The sequence below is a fragment of the Anomaloglossus baeobatrachus genome, chromosome 3, assembly GCF_048569485.1.
Source record: "Anomaloglossus baeobatrachus isolate aAnoBae1 chromosome 3, aAnoBae1.hap1, whole genome shotgun sequence".
In the NCBI taxonomy this organism is placed as follows: Eukaryota; Metazoa; Chordata; class Amphibia; order Anura; family Aromobatidae; genus Anomaloglossus; species Anomaloglossus baeobatrachus.
The window spans coordinates 373,424,691-373,447,480 of record NC_134355.1 but is presented as its reverse complement, the minus strand read 5'-3'; the positions used below and the strand labels follow the sequence as shown (position 1 = coordinate 373,447,480).

General features: G+C 44.3%; 1 protein-coding gene across 1 annotated transcript in view; it reads right to left on the bottom strand.

Moving 5' to 3' along the window:
• Positions 1-22,790, bottom strand: part of ME1 (malic enzyme 1) — a 592,001-nt gene that overhangs the window by 341,776 nt on the left and 227,435 nt on the right. Inside the window, exon 5 of the mRNA XM_075340163.1 lies at positions 8,595-8,756. Within this exon, the coding sequence (XP_075196278.1) occupies positions 8,595-8,756 (162 nt within the window). The remainder of the gene's footprint in view (positions 1-8,594; positions 8,757-22,790) is intronic.

Below are 22,790 nucleotides of genomic sequence, written 5' to 3'. Positions count from 1 at the left end.
AACAACACACCAGGGAAGAAAAGACAAAAAGGGGGAAAATTTACAAACAAAAGGATATAGCCTGAGCACAGGAACTCGCCTTGCAGAATCTTCCTCAAAGGCGGTCAGGACACAAATGAATTTGTATCTTCATCAGGGAATGGTGGGATACGCCACTATTTAAACCTGAAGGACAGGACTACTTAGTAAGCTGATCACTCAGCAAGGAACTGCTTTGGAAAAGCTGCAATAGCAAAAACTGGCACTTAACCACTTCAGTGCCAAGAGAAATAAATAAATAAATCCATTTAAATGAAGTGAACCAGATGAAAGGCTCCAGTCAAAAGGCTATCACTGATCACAAAATACAGGGAGACAATCGTGACAGTAACTCCTCTTAACGAGAGGCCTTCGGACTCTCAAGACAGATATGGTCATTTCAATGTGAACAGGTCCCTCTGGTTACTAGTAGGGGGCAAAAGACACTTCTGGAGCAGGGAGCTGTGGAGTATGTCATGAGTGTTTAGTTCCGGGGGTAACTCTGTACAGCCATAGGATTTAGAATTTTAAGAACCCCAAAAGGACCGATCTACCTTGAGCTTAGAGCCTTAGACACACAAGTACAGCACCAAAGGTAGCACCCAGGCACTTAAGGGTGCTTTACACGCTGCGACATCGCTAGCGATTGCTAGCGATGTTGCGTGCGATAGCACCCTCCCCCGTCGTTCTTGCGATATGTGGTGATCGCTGCCGTAGCAAACATTATCTCTACGGCAGTGTCACATGCAAATACTTTGTCAGCGATGCCGCTGTGACCACCGAACAATCCCTCCCTCAAGGTGGACGTGCGTTGGCGTCATAGCGACATCACTGCAGCGTCACTAAGCGGCCAGCCAATAGAAGCGGAGGGGCGGAGATGAGCGGGACGTAACACCTCCTTCTTTCCGCATTGCCGGTGGACGCAGGTAAGGAGATGTTCGTCGTTCCTGCGGTGTCACACATAGCGTTGTGTGGTGCCGCAGGGACGACGAACAACATCGTACCTGTGGCAGCAATGATATTAAGGAAAGGAGCGACGTGTCAACGATCACCGTTTTTGAACGATTTTTCAATCGTTGATCGTCACTCCTTGGTGTCACACGCTGCGATGTCACTACCGGCGCCGGATGTGTGTCACTAACGACGTGACCCCGACGCTATATCGGTAGCAATGTCGCAGCGTGTAAAACACCCTTTAGTCTCACAAAAACTGCCCCAACTGACAACTTCCCCTGACGGCCAGTCTATCACAGGGTTATGCCTCTTCAACAAGGGAAGTGCCAGCACAATAGGAGAGGGAAAACCCTTCAGGACATAACAGGATAAACATTCCTCATGAACCAAGCCCACCCGCAGCTGATATGGCACGGTATGTGTGAACTCTCTCTGGCCGAGTGGAGCTGAGTCAATAGCCTGGATGGGAATAGACCTTGACAGTGCACTACGCGTCAGACGACCCCGAGTCTGAGCAAAGCAAGAGTCCACCAAATTGGTACCGGCACTGCTGTCCACCAGCACAGAGATCATCTCAGCTTTTTCAACTATAACCACCTGTGCTGAAATGGTGAATTGAGACGCATAGATGAAGGAGATGTATACAGCCTGGTCATTTCCCACCACCACACAAGGCTGTCACTGGTCACAACATGCAGGGAGATGATCGTGACAGCTGTGGATGGAGTGTGGCCTAAAACCACCAAGGTCTATAAAAAAGGAGGCATACTTAAGGGTGCTTTACACGCTGCGACATCGCTACCAATATATTGTTGGGGTCACGTCGTTAGTGACGCACATCCGGCGCCGGTAGCAACATTGCAGCGTGTGACACCAAGGAGCGATGATCAACGAGCGCAAAAACGTGAAAAATCGTTGCTCGTTGACACGTCGCTCCTTTTCTAAATATCGTTGCTGCTGCAGGTATGATGTTGTTCGTCGTTCCCAAGGCAGCACACTTCGCTACGTGTGACACTGGAGGAACGACGAACATCTCCTTACCTGCGTCCACCGGCAATGCAGAAGGAAGAAGGTGGGCAGGATGTTACGTCCATCTCATCTCCGCCCCTCTGCTTCTTTTGGCCGGCCGCTTAGTGACGCCGCAGTGACGTCGCTATGACGCCGAACGCACCACGCTGTAAAGCTATGTGCGTGTGACGCTGCCGTAGCGATAATGTTCGCTACGGCAGCGATCACTAAATGTCGCATGAGCGACGGGGGCGGGTGCTATCGCGCACAACATTGCTAGCAATCACTAGCGATGCCGCAGCGTGTAAAGTACCCTTTAGCGTAACAAAATATTACCCTGATACTTGATAAAAGTTGGCAAATACAAATTAAGTACCGTTGGCAGTACGGTAATATATGAGAATATTAGAAAACTATGAACTATTTTGGGCAGGGTGACGGAAAATATTTCAAACCCTACGGCGGCACCAGTTTGGCACCAGATACAATATAATCACATTTTTCTATCTCATTGGAGACTTCTCTGACTTCTGCTATAGGGCACTGTGATTTCTTTATATTCCCTTACTATTGCCTATGTCAGGTCCACTTAGAATGAATACATTTTTGGCTTAGATTTATTCATCTTGTGGTCAGACTTCTAATTAATAAAGAAGCAAATTAAATATGTAAGTCAGGTCTAACATATTCAGTCTCTGTAATTTTATCAGAATAAATTGTTTTATTCATTATTACAAAGTCCCTCCAAAGATTTATGATATGCCATATAATACACTGTATAAAATGCTGACAGGTATTTATTCCTACCTTGGACATTGAGCAATCCTCTATTAGAACAATATAACAGAGTTCTAATTTCCATCCATATAAACTCCCAGTGCACCTCGATTAACTGCCTTACTGAAAATAGATTCTAAAAGTTGTTTCTCTTGGCCTGTAAAGGATGTCTTTAGGAAATGAGCAAATGGGTATATTGATTTTCTGTTATAAAATCCAAAAGACTAATTATGGAATGCTTAAAGGGGTTCTCCAGTCTAAATCCACAAGTCTGCAGTCACTCTATTGTGTCAGTCTATGTGACTGCAGACTTGTGAGTCCTCACATCGCACGCACTGTGTGCTGTAAGGGCGGCTTTGCACGTTGCGACATCGCACGTGCGATGTCGGTGGGGTCAAATCGAAAGTGACGCACATCCGGCGTCACTTTCGACATCGTACTGTTTAAATGCTAGATGATACGATGAACGAGCGCAAAAACGTCGTTATCGTTTCATCGTTGCATTCACCGACATTTCCATAATGCCGGTGCCGCGACAGGTACGATGTTGTTCCTCGTTCCTGCGGCAGCACACATCGCTGTGTGTGAAGCCGCAGGAGCGAAGAACATCTCCTTACCTGCCGCCGGCGGCTATGCGGAAGGACGGAGGTGGGTGGGATGTTTACATCCTGCTCATCTCCGCCCCTCCGCCACTATTGGCCGCCTGCCGTGTGAAGTCGCTATGACGCCGCACGACCCGCCCCCTTAGGAAGGAGGCGGGTCGCCGGCCAGAGCGATGGTTGCAGGGCAGGTGAGTGCATGTGAAGCTGGCGTAGCGATAATTTTCGCTACGCCAGCTATCACACGATATCGTACCTGCGACAGGGGCGGGGACTTTCGCGTGCGACATCGCAGCATCGGCTTGTGATGTCGCAACGTGCAAAGCCCGCCTAAGGATTCACCAGTGTCAGATCTAGAATCCAGCTAGATGGGCGTGGACTCGCTCAATACACTTATGTTGGGCAAGGCCACGTCCGTCTGGTCAGATTCTGGCTGGGAGTATACATATTACATACTAGTGGCCTTTCCCGGTTCTGACACCAGCGAATCCTCATAGTGCACAGTGTGTGGGGATGTGAGGATTCACAAGTCTGCAGTCATAGTTTGGATTTAGACTAGACAACCCCTTTAAGTCAGAGATCAAGTAGTCCTTTGCATATTAACCCCTTCATCACGTGGACATTTTCCATTTTTGCGCTTTCATTTTGTACATTTTCATTTTTTACTCCCATTCTTTCAAGAGCCATCATTTTTATTTGGCTATCAACATTGTCATATAACAGGCTTTTTTTGTGGGGTGAGTTGTAGTTTTCAATTACCGTACATATTTCAATTACCATGTAATATACTGAAAAATGGGGGAAAAAACTGTTGGAAAAGCCATTCAATGTAATTACCTGATGAAGCTGCTTGAGAAACTGCAATGGATATGTGAAGGATATGTGAAGCTCATCAGAGGAAGATCGGGGCTACTTTTAGGGACCTAACGTTCAATATATAATTGAGTTGTTTAAAACGTGTCTCTTTACTCCTTGTTTCCATAGGTGTTCCTTCATGGTTTTGCTGCGCTCAGTCTGAATCTACAATGTACACATTCCAATAAGAACAAGGAAATTTTGTTGGGTGAAATAAGTATTCATCAGTGGTGAATAAAGAGAGTGCCAGGCAGCCCACCTAATCGAATAGGGGGGGCAAGTAATAAATTAAGTGATGTGTCATAAAGAGAAACGACATAGGGAAAAAGTATTGAGCACGCTTACTGAAATTTTTTTTCAATACTTCGTACAAAAGCCTTTGGTGCTGATGACAGTTTCAAGACACCCCCTGAATTGAGAAGTAGTCACATGCATTATTCAGGTGTGGTTTTGATCCATTCTTCCAAACAAACAATCTTTAAATTCTGAAGGCACCTTTTATGAACTCTAAAAGCAACTGAGAGTTTCACTAGCTGTGTGTTTAGGATCATTGTCTTGCTGAAATGTCAACCCTTAAGCTGGGTTTACACACTGCAACATCTCAAACGACATCGCTGTAACGTCACCGGTTTTGTGATGCAATAGCGATGTTGTTTGCGATGTTGCAGTGTGTGAAACACATCAGCGACCCGGCCCCTGCTGTGAAGTTGTAATCGTTACAAATCGTTCAGGACCATTCCTAGGTCCTTTGTTTCCCGCTGTGCAGCAAGCATCGCTGGAAAGTTTCAGTGTGTGAAAGACTTTGCAGAGACTTTGTTAGCAACTTCCCTTTCAAAAGGCTGCTTATCAACGTCCCAACAACCAGCTAGGTCGCTCTGCAGGTCCGGATCGCTGTTGTGTTGTTGGCCAGGTTTGCCTGTTTGACAGCTCACCAGCGACTTAGCAGAGACTTAGGGAGGTCGCTGTTACGTCACAAAACCGGTGACGTTACAGCGATGTCCTTTGCGATGTTGCAGTGTGTAAACCCAGCTTTACTTCATCTTCATCATCCCGGTAGATAACAGCAGATTTTTATCAAGAAAGTCTTGGTACATTTGTCCATTCATCCTCCCTTCAATTATATGAAGTTTGCCAGTGCTGTATGATTAAAAACAGCCCCACGCCATGATGTTCCCACTTCTAAACTTCACTGTTGCTGTGGTCTTTTTGGGGTGATATGGAGTGCCTTTTGGCCTCCAAACTGTCACACAGTGTTTGGCTCAAAAGTTACAGAGTCAGGACTACATCTGACGCTGTTCACACAGCAGAGTCAATCACTCAACACTATGCTGCTTTTGAGTTGGGCAGACACGCTTGGGTGGGCATCTACCAGATGTGATCTTCTTAGCAATAGGACTTGCAGGAATTAATTTCTTCTAGCCTGTGGACTGGAAACTGTGTTGCAGGAGACCTATCACAGCCACCTCCACCCTTTTTAAAATGGTGGAGTCTGTTCTCCCATGCCGATGATAGCTTTTTGTGATCCCGATCCTTGTGCTTAGTTATCCAGTTGCTGGTGAACTTCAGTGTGTTGTTTGGTGTGTTGTGGAAAGTTTTCTTATTTCTTTCTTTAGTTTCCTTCTGATAACGTACTGACTATAGCTCTGTGAGTGATTGCTGTGAGTTTGAGTTTTGGTACCCCCCCCATCTGTCTATCTGTGTGGGATTAACCACTCCTGTCCAAGCCCTCTCCTTGGTGGAGGTAGGGGGACCACAAAAAGGGTTGTTCAGGAACTAGAGCAAGTAAGGCATCCCAAACATCTTCACTTTCAAACGCACCTTTGGGATCAGGATCAGCTAGGATTCCCTTAGCCTGAAGACCAGTTTAGGCTCCTCTTTCCCTAGTGGTATTGTGAAATCCAATGACACAAACATGGTATGTATTATGGCATCCACAATTTTCAATTTTGGTTTCATCTGACCAGACTATATTCCCCCAGTATTTCACAGGCTTGTCTAATTGTTGTTGAGTGAATTTTAAATAGGCTACAACATGCTTTTTGTTCAGTAATGGAGTCTTGCATGGTGAGCGTGCATACAGACCATGGAGGTTGAGTGTATTACTTATTGTTTTCTTTGAAAAAGTTGTACTTGCTGATTCCAGGTTTTTCTGTAGCTCTCCACAGGTCCTTGGCTCTTGGATGACTCTTCTGATAATTCTTTTCACTCCTCTGTGTCAAATCTTGCGGAGAGCACCTGGTCGTGGATGGTGTCTGGTGAAATGATGTTCTTTCCACTAACGGATTATGACCCCAACAATGCTCACTAAAATCTTAACTAGTTTAGAAATTCTTCTGTAACCAATGCCTCCATCAATATGGTTTACGAAAATAAGGTTGCAAAGATTTTGAGACAGCTCATTGGTTTTACCCATCATGAGATAGTTCTTGTGTGGTACCTTGGTAATGAGACACCTTTTTATATGCCATCAGTTGAACCAGCTGATATTATTTTTCATTTAGTGGCAGGATTGCTTTCTTATTACTGATAGACTTCAGCTGGTGTCATGATTTTCAATGGATTTTTGCACTTCTCTTTCTTCATGTTTTCAATACTTTTTAACTGTGTCATTTCTCATTATTAAACATAACTTAATTTGTGGGACACTTAGGGTTTGATTTCTCTGCATGTGTGGATTGGATGAGTTGTTATCAACATCTGGTGAAACATTCATGTCAATAGCACATTTATAAACATATTTACTTAGAAAACTGTTGATGTGTTCAATACTTATTTCACCTATTGTATATGATAATATCGCCAAGGTTGAAGTGCATAGTGCATACAAGTTGCCCACACTCTGCTCATTAAATTCCAGAGTTTCAGATCTTTTCTGACATTATCATGAGCAGAAAAACTGTGCCTAGATATTTCTGGCATGGGTTTCCAAGCAGCTGCATGCAAGCCTTATATCACCAAGCAAAATTCGGAGCGTCTGATCAAGTGGTGTAAAGCCTCTCAACACTGGACTCTGGAGCAGTAGAAAAGTGTTCTGTGTAATGACAAATCTCACTTCACTATCTAGCAGCCTGGTGGTTGTATTTGAGTTTCACACATTTCACGAGAATGTTAGCTGTCTAACTGGATTGTGCCAATTGTACAGTTTGATGTTATGAGATTGTTTTATTCTGAGGTTGACCTTGGTCCACTACTTTCAGTTATAAGAAATCCTAAAGCTTCTACATAAGACATTTTGGGCTATTTTCTGCTTTCAGCTTTGTAGGAACAGTTTTGAGGAGGGTCTTTACTGTTCCAGCGTGACAGTACCCCAGTGCACAAAGCCATGTCTATATATATATATATATATATATATAAATAGTTGGGGGATTTTGATAAAGAGTAACTTAATTGGCTTGCAGAGAGTCCTGACCTCAACCCCATCAAACTAGAATGGAGATTGTAAGCCAGGCCGTCTCATCCAACATCAGGGTTTGGCTTCACATCTGCTCTTCACGATAAATAGACAAAAAATCCTACATAAACACTCCAAAATGTTGCAGAAAGTTTTCTTTGCAGAAGAGTAAAAGCTGCTATGGATGGGAAAGGAGGTGCTATGAATTTAGACTGAGATGTCATAAATATATATATTTGACACAACAGGAGCTTTCATGGACATCCCACTCTAAGTCCATAGCCATTAATATGGAGTTTTCCCCTACCCCATCCTTTGCAGGTATAACAGCTTCCACAGTTGGGCACAATGAATTGGCCAATCTGTGAACTTTGTGCAAAGTCTCCTTAAGGAGAATAGTGTTCCCCCGTGGTCCCCACATAGCTTTCTCATGAGCCAGATCAGACACCCCCATACTTTGCACTGACGAGGGGCAAGCACCCCGAAACACCGTGTCTGCAAATTGGGATTCTGATCTGGCTTATATATCCTGAGTCATATTGCAAAGGATTGTTGAAAATTCACTTGTGACTTTTAGGATCGCTACTTCCAATAGGTGGCGCTGTGCTAGAGTTTGTCTCCTTTACTGGAGAGACAATTTGAATACCTCAATTTTGTAAGTGTATTCTAAATGGTAGTAAAATATTTTACATTGCACATGTTCTATGTTTGCATATAGGTATATCGGCATCTCCATTGTGCTGCTGCACTCTAATCTGGATTATCACTAATGAATAATAAAAATTCTATTATTGATGCATAATCATCTTGTATCGGATTGGTCGTTCATTTGAGATCCTATAAGAATTCACAAATTAAATTAACCGTTTCAGATACATAATAACGATGAATTACGAGATACTTTTATAGGAAAATCCTGTAGTATTATACTTAAATTATACATAAAGGTACTGTACACATCTTCATGTATATATAGTTTTTTTCATGCCTACCTCATTGTCAGTTCCCACATCCAGCATCACGGGGAGACACTCTTGAGGCTTTACTCCTCCACATGCTGTGTACAGTGCCAGTTTGCCAACTGGAATGCCCATGCCATAACTCCCAAGGTCTCCAAGACCAAGAATTCTTTCTCCATCTGTTATAACAACAGCCTGTAAAAACACAGAATACACCATATCGATAATAAACATGTGTTTTTGTCCATTTGATTCTTCAAAATTTATCATGATGTATTCCTTTCTAAGCTGTTCTAAGCTATTGATAAAGATATATTATGATGGGATGTAATAATAAGCAAAGGCAATGTGGCTAAATCATCACTGCTTAGTGATATATAGGCCAATGTGAGCTAAAATGTAAAAATTGGAAATTATATTTTTAATGTCTGATAATCTGATGCACATTAGGTAAAATGCTATTACAAGAACTTTCATTTGGCATAGTGAAATTGTATAATATCAGAGTATGTAGAAACAGTACTAAGAGTACAATCACACTTGAACCTCTCCTTATCAATGAATAATTAATGAACATTGTCATTAGAGTACAATATTCGCTCCAAATAACATCATACTAAGATTGCAGAAATCCAATAATACCAGTAATGAGAGTTATCCCATCCACTTAAAAGGGTTGTCCACCTCTTCAACACTCTTTCTTATTCCTCATGTTTGCCTCTGTTAAAATAGAGGCGGTGTGGTCACTTATGTTCTTGGGGCTCATGTGAGGTTTTTATTGTTGGGGGAGACCTCTAGGGGGTCTCTTAGGGTCTCAGAGGAGGATTCCAGATTAGATCTGCGCAGATGTATGAGTGAGGAAAAATGACCACAAAGAGATGTGTCTCTATCCGAGAGAAGCTCAATGCTCTTCTAACCCATATATAGTAAAACAATTACAGTTATACAATTCATTCAGTACAGCTGTTCAATTATCTAACCTGATTTCACTTAGGGTACCTTCACACTTAGCGATGCAGCAGCGATCCGACCAGCGATCTGACCTGGTCAGGATCGCTGCTGCATCGCTACATGGTCGCTGGTGAGCTGTCAAACAGGCAGATCTCACCAGCGACCAGTGAACAGCCCCCAGCCAGCAGCGACGTGCAAGCGACGCTGCGCTTGCACGGAGCCGCCGTCTGGAAGCTGCGGAGACTGGTAACTAAGGTAAACATCGGGTATGGTTACCCGATGTTTACATTAGTTACCAGCGCACACCGCTTAGCTGTGTGTGCAGGGAGCAGGGAGCCGCGCACACTGAGCGCTGGCTCCTTGCTCTCCTAGCTACAGTACACATCGGGTTAATTAACCCGATGTGTACAGCAGCTACATGTGCAGAGAGCCGGAGCCGGCAGCACAGGCAGAGGCTGGTAACTAAGGTAAATATCGGGTAACCACCTTGGTTACCCGATGTTTATCTTGGTTACAAGCTTACCTCAGCTGTCAGACGCCGGCTCCTGCTCCCTGCTCGCTTCATTTGTCGCTCTCTCGCTGTCACACACAGCGATCTGTGTGTCACAGTGGGAGAGCGCCTTTGAAGAAAACGAACCAGGGCTGTGTGTAACGAGCAGCGATCTCGCAGCAGGGGCCAGATCGCTGCTCATTGTCACACACAGTGAGATCGCTAATGAGGTCACTGCTGCGTCACAAAAAGCGTGACTCAGCAGCGATCTCGGCAGTGAGCTCGCTGTGTGTGAAGCACCCCTTACTCCTTTATTCGGCTGCAGCTTCTTACATGACCACACTGTACTTGATAAAGCACCTGGAGATAAGCAAAGTCTATATGCATACGTCAGTAGCTTGTTACTGACATGCAAGAAACCAGTCTAAAGGCCCAGTCACACACAATGACTTACCAGCGATCCCGAAAACGATGCGACCTGATAGGGATCGCTGGTTAGTCGCTGGGAGGTCGCTGGTCAGATGTCACACAGTCAGACCTTACCAATGATGCAGGAATGATACAGGTCGCAGTAGCGACCTGTATAACGATCTCAGCAGTCACTGTGACCCTGTCACACAGTGTCAAACACAGAGATGTGTCCTGCTCAGCAGGACATCGCCTTTGAAGAAAATGACCTGGACCATTCTGCAACGACTAGCGATCTCACTGCAGGGGCCTGATTGCTGGTAGGTGTCACACATAACGAGATCGCTAACGGGATCGCTACTGCATCACAGAAACCGTGACTCAGCCGCGATCTCACTTGCGATCTCGTTATGTGTGACGGTACCTTAAGCTAGCCTCCTGAACATCTGCTTTGTTCAGCTTAGCAAGATTAGTTTCAATAATACATTCCAGAAGATGTGCACCCTAGTAAACATGATAGCATTTAAGCAATGGTTATACAGAGACAGATTATCTTATTATTTTGGACAATTGGTTCATAGCCTGGACCTTCACATTATAACACGCAGGCCCCGTGCCCAATCACCATTAGCATCACTGCTCCGGCCTTCAGATGTATGAGTAATCAACAGGAAGTGAGACCTGCAGCTGGCCGCTCACTTCCAGTTGATTACTCATAAGTCCAAAGGTGGGGACAAAGATGCCGATGGTGATTGGGCACGGGGTTTGTGTGATGTAATAACCTCACTAGAGCCCCAGGACAGCGAGTGCCGACACAACTGGAACGTCACCGACAGTAGAGGTGAATATAAGCTTTTTCATTTTAATGGAGCAAACATAAGGATAAACATCCAGTAGTGGACAACCGCTTTAATATCTACTGAATACACTTGGGCACATTGCACATAAAACTTATACAGGAGGGTATATCTGGTCTGTTGAAAGTTTTATCTAGTAGTTCTACAAACAATTTGAGGAGTTCCAGAGGTGTCACAAATTAACAGACTGTCCGCAAAAATAGTGCACCTTTTTTCACTGTCTTTAAAAAATAAATGTGAAGCAGTTATGACTTTTATGAAACTTGTACAGAACATCATGAACGTAAACATCATCATTTTCAAGCTCACAGTGAATAGTGCTTATGTGCGCTTATTATTATTCTCTGCTGTAGCCATAGACTTCTTATAATCTTTCTGGTTTATAATGTCTCTCCAATGTATCTGAAAAAAGTTTACAGATACAAAAAATGTGTCCAGCAAAAATAAAAAAATCAGGCTGGCAAACTTGCTGCGTACTTCACCGGAATGATTTTAGGGGCAAGACCCTTCCTTAAGATTAAGAGTATTCATAAAGTTTCCATTCATGCTAGAATTTACAGTATGCTGAAATTTACAGATTGAATCTTAGAATAAGGCCTTATTCACACATTAGTATTTTTGGACAGTACTTCATTAGTAATTGCAAATAAAAAACAGGAGTGTCTCCAAAATACAGAAGAAGTGTAAATCTTTATAGTTTCTCTCTTTGTAGGTTTCTGTTAGGAAAAACATGTCTGACTTTCAATTTAACGCTAATATGTAACAATATAGGTATTTTTCTGGTATACAGAGAAGCACTGGTATATAGAGATGTGTCTCTATCTACCAGTACAATATGCCTGTAAAGAATACTATTTAAATCCACAAGCAGAGCAAATCCACATATATATGTGACTCCCTGGCAAAACCAGGTAGTCACAAAAGTAGTCCACCCTCCTTGATACCACCAAAAACCCACACCTAGGTACAACACACAGCCATTAAAGCCTTGCCACTCCCTCATGATAATAAGGACACACCAGTGGGCGGGATCAGGCGAATAAGAACGCCCACCTAGGGGTCCTGAGGTGTCAGGGGCGGGAACAAGACAGTCGAGTGGAAAGTCAAGTTGAAGTCTGACAGTTGAGTGGTAGTGGAATGGAAGTGAAGTGCAGACAGAGAAGTGTAGTCAGGGGTAGGGGCCCTTGGACTACCCGGTTAGGTGGCAGACAGTAAACAGGGCCACATGCGACGGAGATCCGGTTGCGGGAGACCTTAAGTGGACCAGGGTAGGGTTGTAGCCCGCCGGTGCCGACAGCGGGAAGCCGGTCCGGAGGCCGTGCACAGACGGGGTGCCTGGACCCTAGGATGAGGAAGGTTGCATGCACCTTGTTAATCAACCAGCAGAGGACAAGGTTTCAGGCCTTGTTCTCCAGAAGCCCAGAGAGCGTAATGGAAACCCAACGAGGGGGATAGGGTGTCCGTCGGAACCCACAGAAATCCCAAGGGTCAGATTTCGCTGGCCACAGCTCACAAAATAGACAGTACCGGGAGTGGACTTCCCCGTTCCATGCGGAGTCGTCCCACAGAAGAGACAAATACAGAGTGCAGGAGGAAGGGACACCTGTTTGGCTACACCCGGGTGTAGGACCCGAATACACCCCCCAACGGCGATCGGTCACTGGCAACTTGGTTTACCACTGGACTTGTGTGTGATTACTGAATTGTGAGTACACCATTGATCCCCGATCCAACCCGGCATGCCACCTCCAGCAGCCTTTCTCCCGTGTACCAACAACGGGACCCGGGACTACACCTCCCCTACCCGTGGAGGGGATCCCATCTTTCTGCTCCGCTCTATCAGCCCCGGGCGCCCCATCACCAGGAAGCGGCGGTGTCACCATCCCTCCCGCAACCCATGGGTGGCGTCACCTCAAACACATCAAATATCCCCCCTTCCGACGGTTGTGAGGACGGACGGCCGTGCGAGCCCGGGTCTGGTCACCCGGATCCGAGCGGCCCCAGAAGCGGCAGCGGCCCTCGCCCGCAACATACACATATAAGACAATCTGTCACCAGCTGTTCCTATGTAATCCGAGGGCAGCAAGAGATAGGAGCTGAGATACTCATTATAGGGATGTGTCACTTATTTGTTTGCGTGCGGTTTCAATAAAATGAATGTTTTATCAGTGAGATTATCACTGACCCAATAGGTTTCACATGTCTTCTGATCCAACCATGCCTCAAGCACTGATTAGCAGCTCACTGTCAATAGACAATGTACACAGAAAGCTGTGGTGTGGGAAGAGTTAGCTTTCTGAGCTTTACTACATGTTTCATCTAAAAACTGATTGTGTCACTACTACTGCACCAAGTAACGTGATACATCGTTGGATTCAGGATCTCTGTCTCTACATCATGCTGCTCTCAGCTGAGGTAGCAACAACCTGCTGACCGATACCTTGCGTGTGACACCAACGAACGGCCGTTAACGATCAAAAATATTTACCTTATCGTTGATCGTTGACACGTCGTTCATTTTCAAAAAATCGTTGATTGTTGCAGGACAGAGGTAGTTCTTGTTCCCGAGGCATCACACATCGCTACGTGTGACACCTCGGGAACGATGAACTACAGCTTACCTGCGGCCGCAGGGAATGAGGGAGGAAGGAGGTGGGCAGGATGTTACGGCCGCTCATCTCCGCCCCTCCGCTTCTATTCGGTGGCCGCTTAGTGACACCGCTGTGAAGCCGCACGAACCGCCCCCTTAGAAAGGAGGCGGTCCGCCGGCAAAAGCGACTTCGCTAGGCAGGTAAGTCCGTGTGACGGCTCCTAACAATTTTGTGCACCACGGGCAGCGATTTGCCCATGACGCACAAACGACGGGGGCAGGTGCTTTCACCAGCGATATCGCTGCATGTAAAGCCCCCTTAAGAAAACCAAATAATTTCTTAACTATATATACTATATGAAGTCATATAATGATCACAAAGAGATCACCCTAAACCAATATCCTGAGATGGAGGGTGTAGAAAACAGCTATTACCGAAGCATCATAAAGATAACAGCATTGTGATTAGGTTCCACTTCCACAAGGCCACTTAAGCAACTGAGCTGGCCGCACATTCAGTATGTCCATCAAAGTTAATCTGGACGTGGGTGAACGTGGATGAAGAAAAGGGGTATGTGTCTAATGAGGAAAAACAATGAGCCATCCTATTCTGCTCTGATTTTTTTTTCTCAGAAAGCATTTAAACATTTTTAGCCATTAACTTTTACTGCTAAAACCAGCTTCTGAGATAGCCATGGATCTGTTGAAAAGTCTCTTATTGTGAAGAACTTCTGAACACGGTTCATGTCTTCTTCTATGAACTAGTACCAAGAAATAAATTGCATGTTCCAGATTAGACCTCAGTAATGCTTTGTAAAAGAGTAATATTGGCACCGCATGCTTTTATTTAGTCTATCATCTACACCCAGATCCTTTTCTAGAATTAATTCTAGGTTAATTCATGCCATGATATTGGTACAATCCATACTCAGAGGTGTAACTTTACAATTATCCACGAGTCTCATCTGCAACATGGATGGCGAAACACTAAAGGGTGCTTTACACACTGCGACATAGCTAGCAATAGCTAGCGATGTCGTGCGCGATAGCACCCGCCCACGTCACTGTTTCGTCAAGGGGGTGATCGCTGCCGTAGCGAACAATATCGCTACGGCAGCGTCACACGCACATACCTGCTTAGCGACGTCGCTGGAGAAACCCAACAATCTCTCCTTTAAGGGGGAGGTTCGTTCGGCTTCACTGCGGCGTCACTAAGCGGCCGCCCAATAGCAGAGGAGAGGCGGAGATGAGCGGCCGGAACATGCCGCCCACCTCCTTCCTTCCTCATTGCCGATGGACGCAGGTAAGGAGATGTTCGTCGTTCCTGCGGTGTCACACATAGCGATGTGTGCTGCCGCAGGAACGACGAACAACCAGCGGCATGCACCACCAACGATATTATGAAAAGGATTGACGTGTCAATGATCAACAATTTTTGACGTTTTTGCGATCGTTGATCGTCGCTCCTAGCTGTCACACGCTGCGATGTCGCTAACGACGCCGGATATGCGTCACAAACACCTTGACCCCGATGATATATCGTTAGCGATGTCGCAGCGTGTAAAGCACCCTTTACTGTGTCCAGGTCAGCTTGTCATTTATGATCTTCTATACACTGCACTACTCCACAATGCTTGGTCTCATATGCAAAACTATAGACAGTGGTGTTAAAACAATCTCGTATAAACACTCAACCGAAATTGCAACAAGAAGGAAAAGTCATGGAATTATGGAACTCATAGGAAGGACAGATATGATAATGATATATAAATTATGAAATTGGAAACATTTTCAAAGCATCTCAATGTTTTCAGTATTAGTGTATGAATGCCACATGCAAAAATACACACACTTATGCGTCTTAGCATGCTATCAATGAGGTAAATTATGGCTGTCTGGAAAATTTTCCTCCCTGCTAGATGCACTTGGCTTGCGAATCATCAACATACACTGTTGGCAGTTCCCTTTGCAGTTGCCAACTAATGGTGTCCCACAAGTGCATGATGGGAGACAAGCTCAAGGATCCTCCAGGCAATGGTAGCACAAGCAATAGGCAGGTTGGCATTGTTGTGTTGCAAAAGGGCTCCTGGGACATTTTGGAGAAATGGTTGTACCATTCATTCCACTGCCTCATCAATTTAACATCAAGTGTTAGAGTATCAGTTAAGAAAACTAGAGGGGTCCAGCTATCACACATTGTGCCACCCCACACCATAATCACAAGTATGATTTTTCCTCATGAATGACTCTTAATGGTATTGGCCATATAATTGGCAGACCAATCTCTGGCTATCATTGCATCGAAGACAAAAGCAAGACTCGTCACTAAATAGGATAGACCTCCACTCCAGCCTCCATTGCCATCTAAAGCCCGCTTTACACGCTGCAATGTATCTTACAATGTGTCGGCAGGGTCACATCGTAAGTGATGCACATCCGGCATTGTAAGGTACATTGCAGTGTGTGACAGGTACGTGCGGTTGAACGGTAAAACGTTCATCGCATACACATCGTACCTTTCTCTAGAATTGCACGTCAGATTGTTCATCGTATCCGGGGTAGCACACATCGCAGCGTGTGACACCCCGGGAACAATGAACAGATCTTACCTGCCTCCTGTGGCTCCCGGCCAGCTATGCGGAAGGAAGGAGGTGGGCGGGATGTTTCCGACCCGCTCAGCTCCGCCCCTCCACATCTATTGGCCGGCTGCCGCGTGACGTCGATGTGACGCCGAACGTCCCTCCCACTCCAGGAAGTGGACGTTCGCCGCCGACATTGAGGTCGTATGGACGGGTAAGTATGTGTGACAGGGTTAATCGTTTGTGCGGCCCGTTCAACAAATTGAACGTGCCGCACATACCATGGGGGCGTTGCAAATCACATACGAGATCGTATGCGAAATTGCAACGTGTAAAGCAGGCTTTACTCTGCACCATGATAGCCTTTGAGAGCAGATACATGAGGTCAATGGAACACCTGGAGCTGGACGTCTGGATCATAGCCCAATGTTGTGCAAATTCCTTCTGATGGAATGGATAGACACTGTTTGAATCCTTAGGCTTGGTATGTCTAATTTCACTTGCAGTAGAAAATGGATGAATTGTGGAACTAGTGGTATGAACTTTTCCCCAAAGTGTCATAGGAGCCATTTTTCAATACAACAATGCATGTTGCTTGTGGTACTGTGAGCAGCCTGCATGGACTAAACAAGCTACTATGGCCATCACCATCTTTGGACTGCACTCCCATAAAGCACATTAGGGATATCATTGGTCAGTAATTGCTGCCAGTAGAGGATCTTGATGATTCGTGTACCCAAGTGGTTTCAGCTTGGCAGAACATTCCTCAGACAACCACTAATAACCTTATTCATAGCATGCCAAGGCGTGCAAGTATGTGATCTTCTGTGCATGGTTCATACTCATTAAATTGAGAAGTTTTGAAAATTTTGTTAACATGTTTTTGCAATATTTGCATATCATTAACAAGTGTACAACTCTTCTATAACTCCATGGCTATTCCTTCTTGGTGTTGAGGAATGTACCGTAATTAATAATAAGTTGAATAATAGTGGACCCAGAACTGAACTTTGTGGTACACCACTTATCACCAGGGACAGTGCAGAGTAGCAATCATTCAGCATAACTCGCTGAATATAATCTACAAACCAGTTTGTAATTTAGTCCACTCAAAATGAACTATATATTTATACAGTCATATGAAAAAGTTTGGGCCCCCCTATTAATTTTAACCTTTTTTCTTTATAACAATTTGGGGTTTTGCAACAGCTATTTCAGTTTCATACAGTTAGGTCCAGAAATATTTGGACAGTGACACAAGTTTTGTTATTTTAGCTGTTTACAAAAACATGTTCAGAAATACAATTATATATATAATATGGGCTGAAAGTGCACACTCCCAGCTGCAATATGAGAGTTTTCACATCCAAATCGGAGAAAGGGTTTAGGAATCATAGCTCTATAATGAATAGCCTCCTCTTTTTCAAGGGACCAAAAGTAATTGGACAAGGGACTCTAAGGGCTGAAATTAACTCTGAAGGCATCTCCCTCGTTAACCTGTAATCAATGAAGTAGTTAAAAGGTCTGGGGTTGATTACAGGTGTGTGGTTTTGCATTTGGAAGCTGTTGCTGTGACCAGACAACATGCGGTCTAAGGAACTCTCAATTGAGGTGAAGCAAAACATCCTGAGGCTGAAAAAAAAGAAAAAATACATCAGAGAGATAGCAGACATGCTTGGAGTAGCAAAATCGGGTACATTCTGAGAAAAAAGGAATTGACTGGTGAGCTTGGGAACTCAAAAAGGCCTGGGCGTCCACGGATGACAACAGTGGTGGATGATCGCCGCATACTTTCTTTGGTGAAGAAGAACCCGTTCACAACATCAACTGAAGTCCAGAACACTCTCAGTGAAGTAGGTGTATCTGTCTCTAAGTCAACAGTAAAGAGAAGACTCCATGAAAGTAAATACAAAGGGTTCACATCTAGATGCAAACCATTCATCAATTCCAAAAATAGACAGGCCAGAGTTAAATTTGCTGAAAAACACCTCATGAAGCCAGCTCAGTTCTGGAAAAGTATTCTATGGACAGATGAGACCAAGATAAACCTGTACCAGAATGATGGGAAGAAAAAAGTTTGGAGAAGAAAGGGAACAGCACATGATCCAAGGCACACCACATCCTCTGTAAAACATGGTGGAGGCAACGTGATGGCATGGGCATGCATGGCTTTCAATGGCGCTGGGTCACTTGTGTTTATTGATGACATAACAGCAGACAAGAGTAGCCGGATGAATTCTGAAGTGTACCGGGATATACTTTCAGCGCAGATTCAGCCAAATGCCGCAAAGTTGATCGGACGGCGCTTCATAGTACAGATGGACAATGACCCCAAGCATACAGCCAAAGCTACCCAGGAGTTCATGAGTGCAAAAAAGTGGAACATTCTGCAATGGCCAAGTCAATCACCAGATCTTAACCCAATTGAGCATGCATTTCACTTGCTCAAATCCAGACTTAAGACGGAAAGACCCACAAACAAGCAAGACCTGAAGGCTGCGGCTGTAAAGGCCTGGCAAAGCATTAAGAAGGAGGAAACCCAGCGTTTGTTAATGTCCATGGGTTCCAGACTTAAGGTAGTGATTGCCTCCAAAGGATTCGCAACAAAATATTGAAAATAAAAAAAAAAATTTTGGGTTTGGTTTATTTGTCCAATTACTTTTGACCTCCTAAAATGTGGAGTGTTTGTAAAGAAATGTGTACAATTCCTACAATTTCTATCAGATATTTTTGTTCAAACCTTCAAATTAAACGTTACAATCTGCACTTGAATTCTGTTGTAGAGGTTTCATTTCAAATCCAATGTGGTGGCATGCAGAGCCCAACTCGCGAAAATTGTGTCACTGTCCAAATATTTCTGGACCTAACTGTATATCTAATAACTGATGGACTGAGTAATATTTCTGGATTGAAATGAGGTTTATTGTACTAACAGAAAATGTGCAATCCGCATTTAAATAAAATTTGACCAGTGCAAAAGTATGGGCACCTCAACATAAAAGTGACATTAATATTTTGTAGATCCTCCTTTTGCAAAAATAACAGCCTCTAGTCGCTTCCTGTAGCCTTTAATGAGTTCCTGGATCCTGGATGAAGGTATATTTTACCATTCCTGTTTACAAAACAATTCCAGTTCAGTTAAGTTTGATGGTCGCTGAGCATGGACAGCACGCTTCAAATCATCCCACAGATTTTCAATGATATTCAGGTCTGGGGACTGGGATGGCCATTCCAGAACATTGTAATTGTTCCTCTGCATGAATGCCTGAGTAGATTTGGAGCGGTGTTTTGAATAATTGTCTTGCTGAAATATCCATCCCCTGCGTAACTTCAACTTCGTCACTGATTCTTGCACATTATTGTCAAGAATCTGCTGATACTGAGTTGAATCCATGCGACCCTCAACTTTAACAAGATACCCGGTGCCGGCATTGGCCACACAGCCCCAAAGCATGATGGAACCTCCACCAAATTTTACTGTGGGTAGCAAGTGCTTTTCTTGGAATGCCGTGTTTTTTTTCCTCCATGCATAATGCCTTTTTGTATGACCAAACAACTCAATCTTTATTTCATTAGTCCACAGGACCTTCTTCCAAAATGTAACTGGCTTGTCCAAATGTGCTTTTGCATACCTCAGGCGACTCTGTTTGTGGCGTGCTTGCAGAAACGGCTTCTTTCGCATCACTCTCCCATACAACTTCTCCTTGTGCAACGTTCGCTGTATTGTTGACCGATGCACATTGACACCATCTGCAGCAAGATGAAGCTGCAGGTCTTTGGAGGTGGTCTGTGGATTGTCCTTGACTGTTCTCACCATTCTTCTTCTCTGCTTTTCTGATATTTTTCTTGGCCTGCCACTTCTGGGCTTAACAAGAACTGTACCTGTGTTCTTCCATTTCCTTACTATGTTCCTCACAGTGCAAACTGACAGTTTAAATGTCTGAGACAACATTTTGTATCCTTCCCCTGAACAACTATGTTGAATAATCTTTGTTTTCAGATCATTTGAGAGTTGTTTTGAGGAGCCCATGATGGCACTATTCATAGGAGATTCAAATAGGAGAACAACTTGGAAGTGGCACCTTAAATACCTTTTCTCATGATTGGATACACCTGCCTATGAAGTTCAAAGCTCAATGAGGTTACTAAACCAATTTAGGGCTTTAGTAAGTCAGTAAAAAGTAGTTAGGAGTGTTCAAATCAAGAAATTGCTAAGGGTGCCCATACTTTTGCACCGGTCAAAGTTTGTTTAAATGCGGATTGCACATTTTCTGTTAGTACAATAAACCTCATTTCAATCCAGAAATATTACTCAGTCCATCAGTTATTAGATATATGAAACTGAAATAGCTGTTGCAAAAACCCAAATTGTTATACAGAAAAAAGGTTAACATTAATAGGGGTGCCCAAACTTTTTCATATGACTGTATATACACACACACACACACACACATATATATATATATATATATATATATATATATATGAAGTATATGTGCTAAAGCTATAAGTTTTCTATTAGGTATTCAGATGTCCGTGTTTTCAGTATGTGTGATATCAGTTATTTTCACGGAAACAGCACATGTCCATTATAATCTAAGGTGCATGTGCTGTATTTTTCACTATGAGTCCGTGCAAAACACCCAGAGACATGTCTGTTTTTTTCCGTCAGCAAGACGACAAGGGCCAATACAAGTCTATGGGTCCGTGACAGATAATATACAGCACATGCATGGCATTGTGTGCCATCCATGTGATGTATGGATTTATCATTACAACATATATGAGAAGCATTGTAATTTAGTTAATGATCCATCCGTGAAAAACATTGACAACACATGTACTGAATACTGATGTCACACCGACCCAAATCCATGATGACACCGGTAACATTTTTTACATACGTGTTTAAACTCTAAAGCCTGCTTTACACATTGCAATTAATCATGCGATCGCACCCGCCCCCATTCTTTGTGCGGCACGGGCAATTTGTTGCCCGTGTCGCACAATGTTGTAACCCCCGGTCACACGTACTTACCTCCCGAACGATCTCGCTGTGGGCAGCGAACATCCACTTCCTGAAGGGGGAGGGACATTCAGTGTCACAGCGACGTCACACAGCGGCCGTCCAATAGAAGCGGAGGGGCGGAGATGAGCGGGACGTAAACATCCCGCCCACCTCCTTCCTTCTGCATTGCCGGCGGGACGCAAGTAAGCTGCAGTTCATCGTTCCCAGGGTGTCACATGGAGAGATGTGTGCTTCCTCGGGAACAATGAGCAACCGGCGCACAGAAGGACGTTCGATATTTTGAAATTGAGTGACGTGTCAACGAGTAACGATAAGGTGAGTATTTTTGCTCGTTCACACTCGCTCATAGCTATCACATGCTACGATCTGTCAAATGATGCCGGATGTGACGTGATCCCGACGACATATTGTATGATATATATTGTAGCGTGTAAAGCCCGCTTTAAGCAGGCTTTACACGCTACGATATCGTTAATGATTTATCGTCGGGGTCACGTTGTTTGTGACGCACATCCGGCGTCATTAACGATATCACAGTGTGTGACCCTTATGTGCGACCTAAAACGATCGCAAAAGCGGGCAAAATCGTTTGCCGCGGAGAGGTCGTCCTAAAACAAAAAATCATTCTCTTCTAATTAGCGATGTTTTTCCTCGTTCCTGTGGCAGCACACATCGCTGTGTGTGACACCGCAGGAGCGAGGAACATCTCCTTACCTGCCTCCACCGCCAATGCGGAAGGAAGTAGGTGGGCGGGATGTTTACGTCCTGCTCATCTTTGCCCCTCCACTTCTATTGGATGGCTGCCGTGTGACGTCGCAGTGATGCCGCACGAACCGCCCCCCTTAGAAAGGAGGCAGATTGCCGGCCAGAGCGACGTCGCAGGACAGGTAAGTCCGTGTGACGGGGGTAAGCGAGGTTGTGCGCGACGGGCAGCGATTTGCTGACGGGGGCGGGTACGATCGCTTGCAATCTCGCTAGTGAGATTGCAGCGTGTAAAGCCCACTTAAAACCATATGTCTACAGCTGCCCTTCTGGTAAAGTTTCAATCCATTTCCTCATAACAATGAATCACAATTCTGCCCTATTGTACCACCACTTTGGTGTTATGGGGACATCTTATCAATTCTTAAATTATGTTTATAGGCATTAAATGTATCACTTTTCCTTAGTTTGTATGTAGTACTTTGAATTCATGGGTAAACTTTGTATTCGGTGAAAATGTATTTTCCCATTACTAAGATAGGAGAGATCATTTGGTGTTTTAAAAATTCTATGGAGAGGGGAGAGGTGGGAGAAGGGAGGAGCTAGAAGCATACGCAAACATT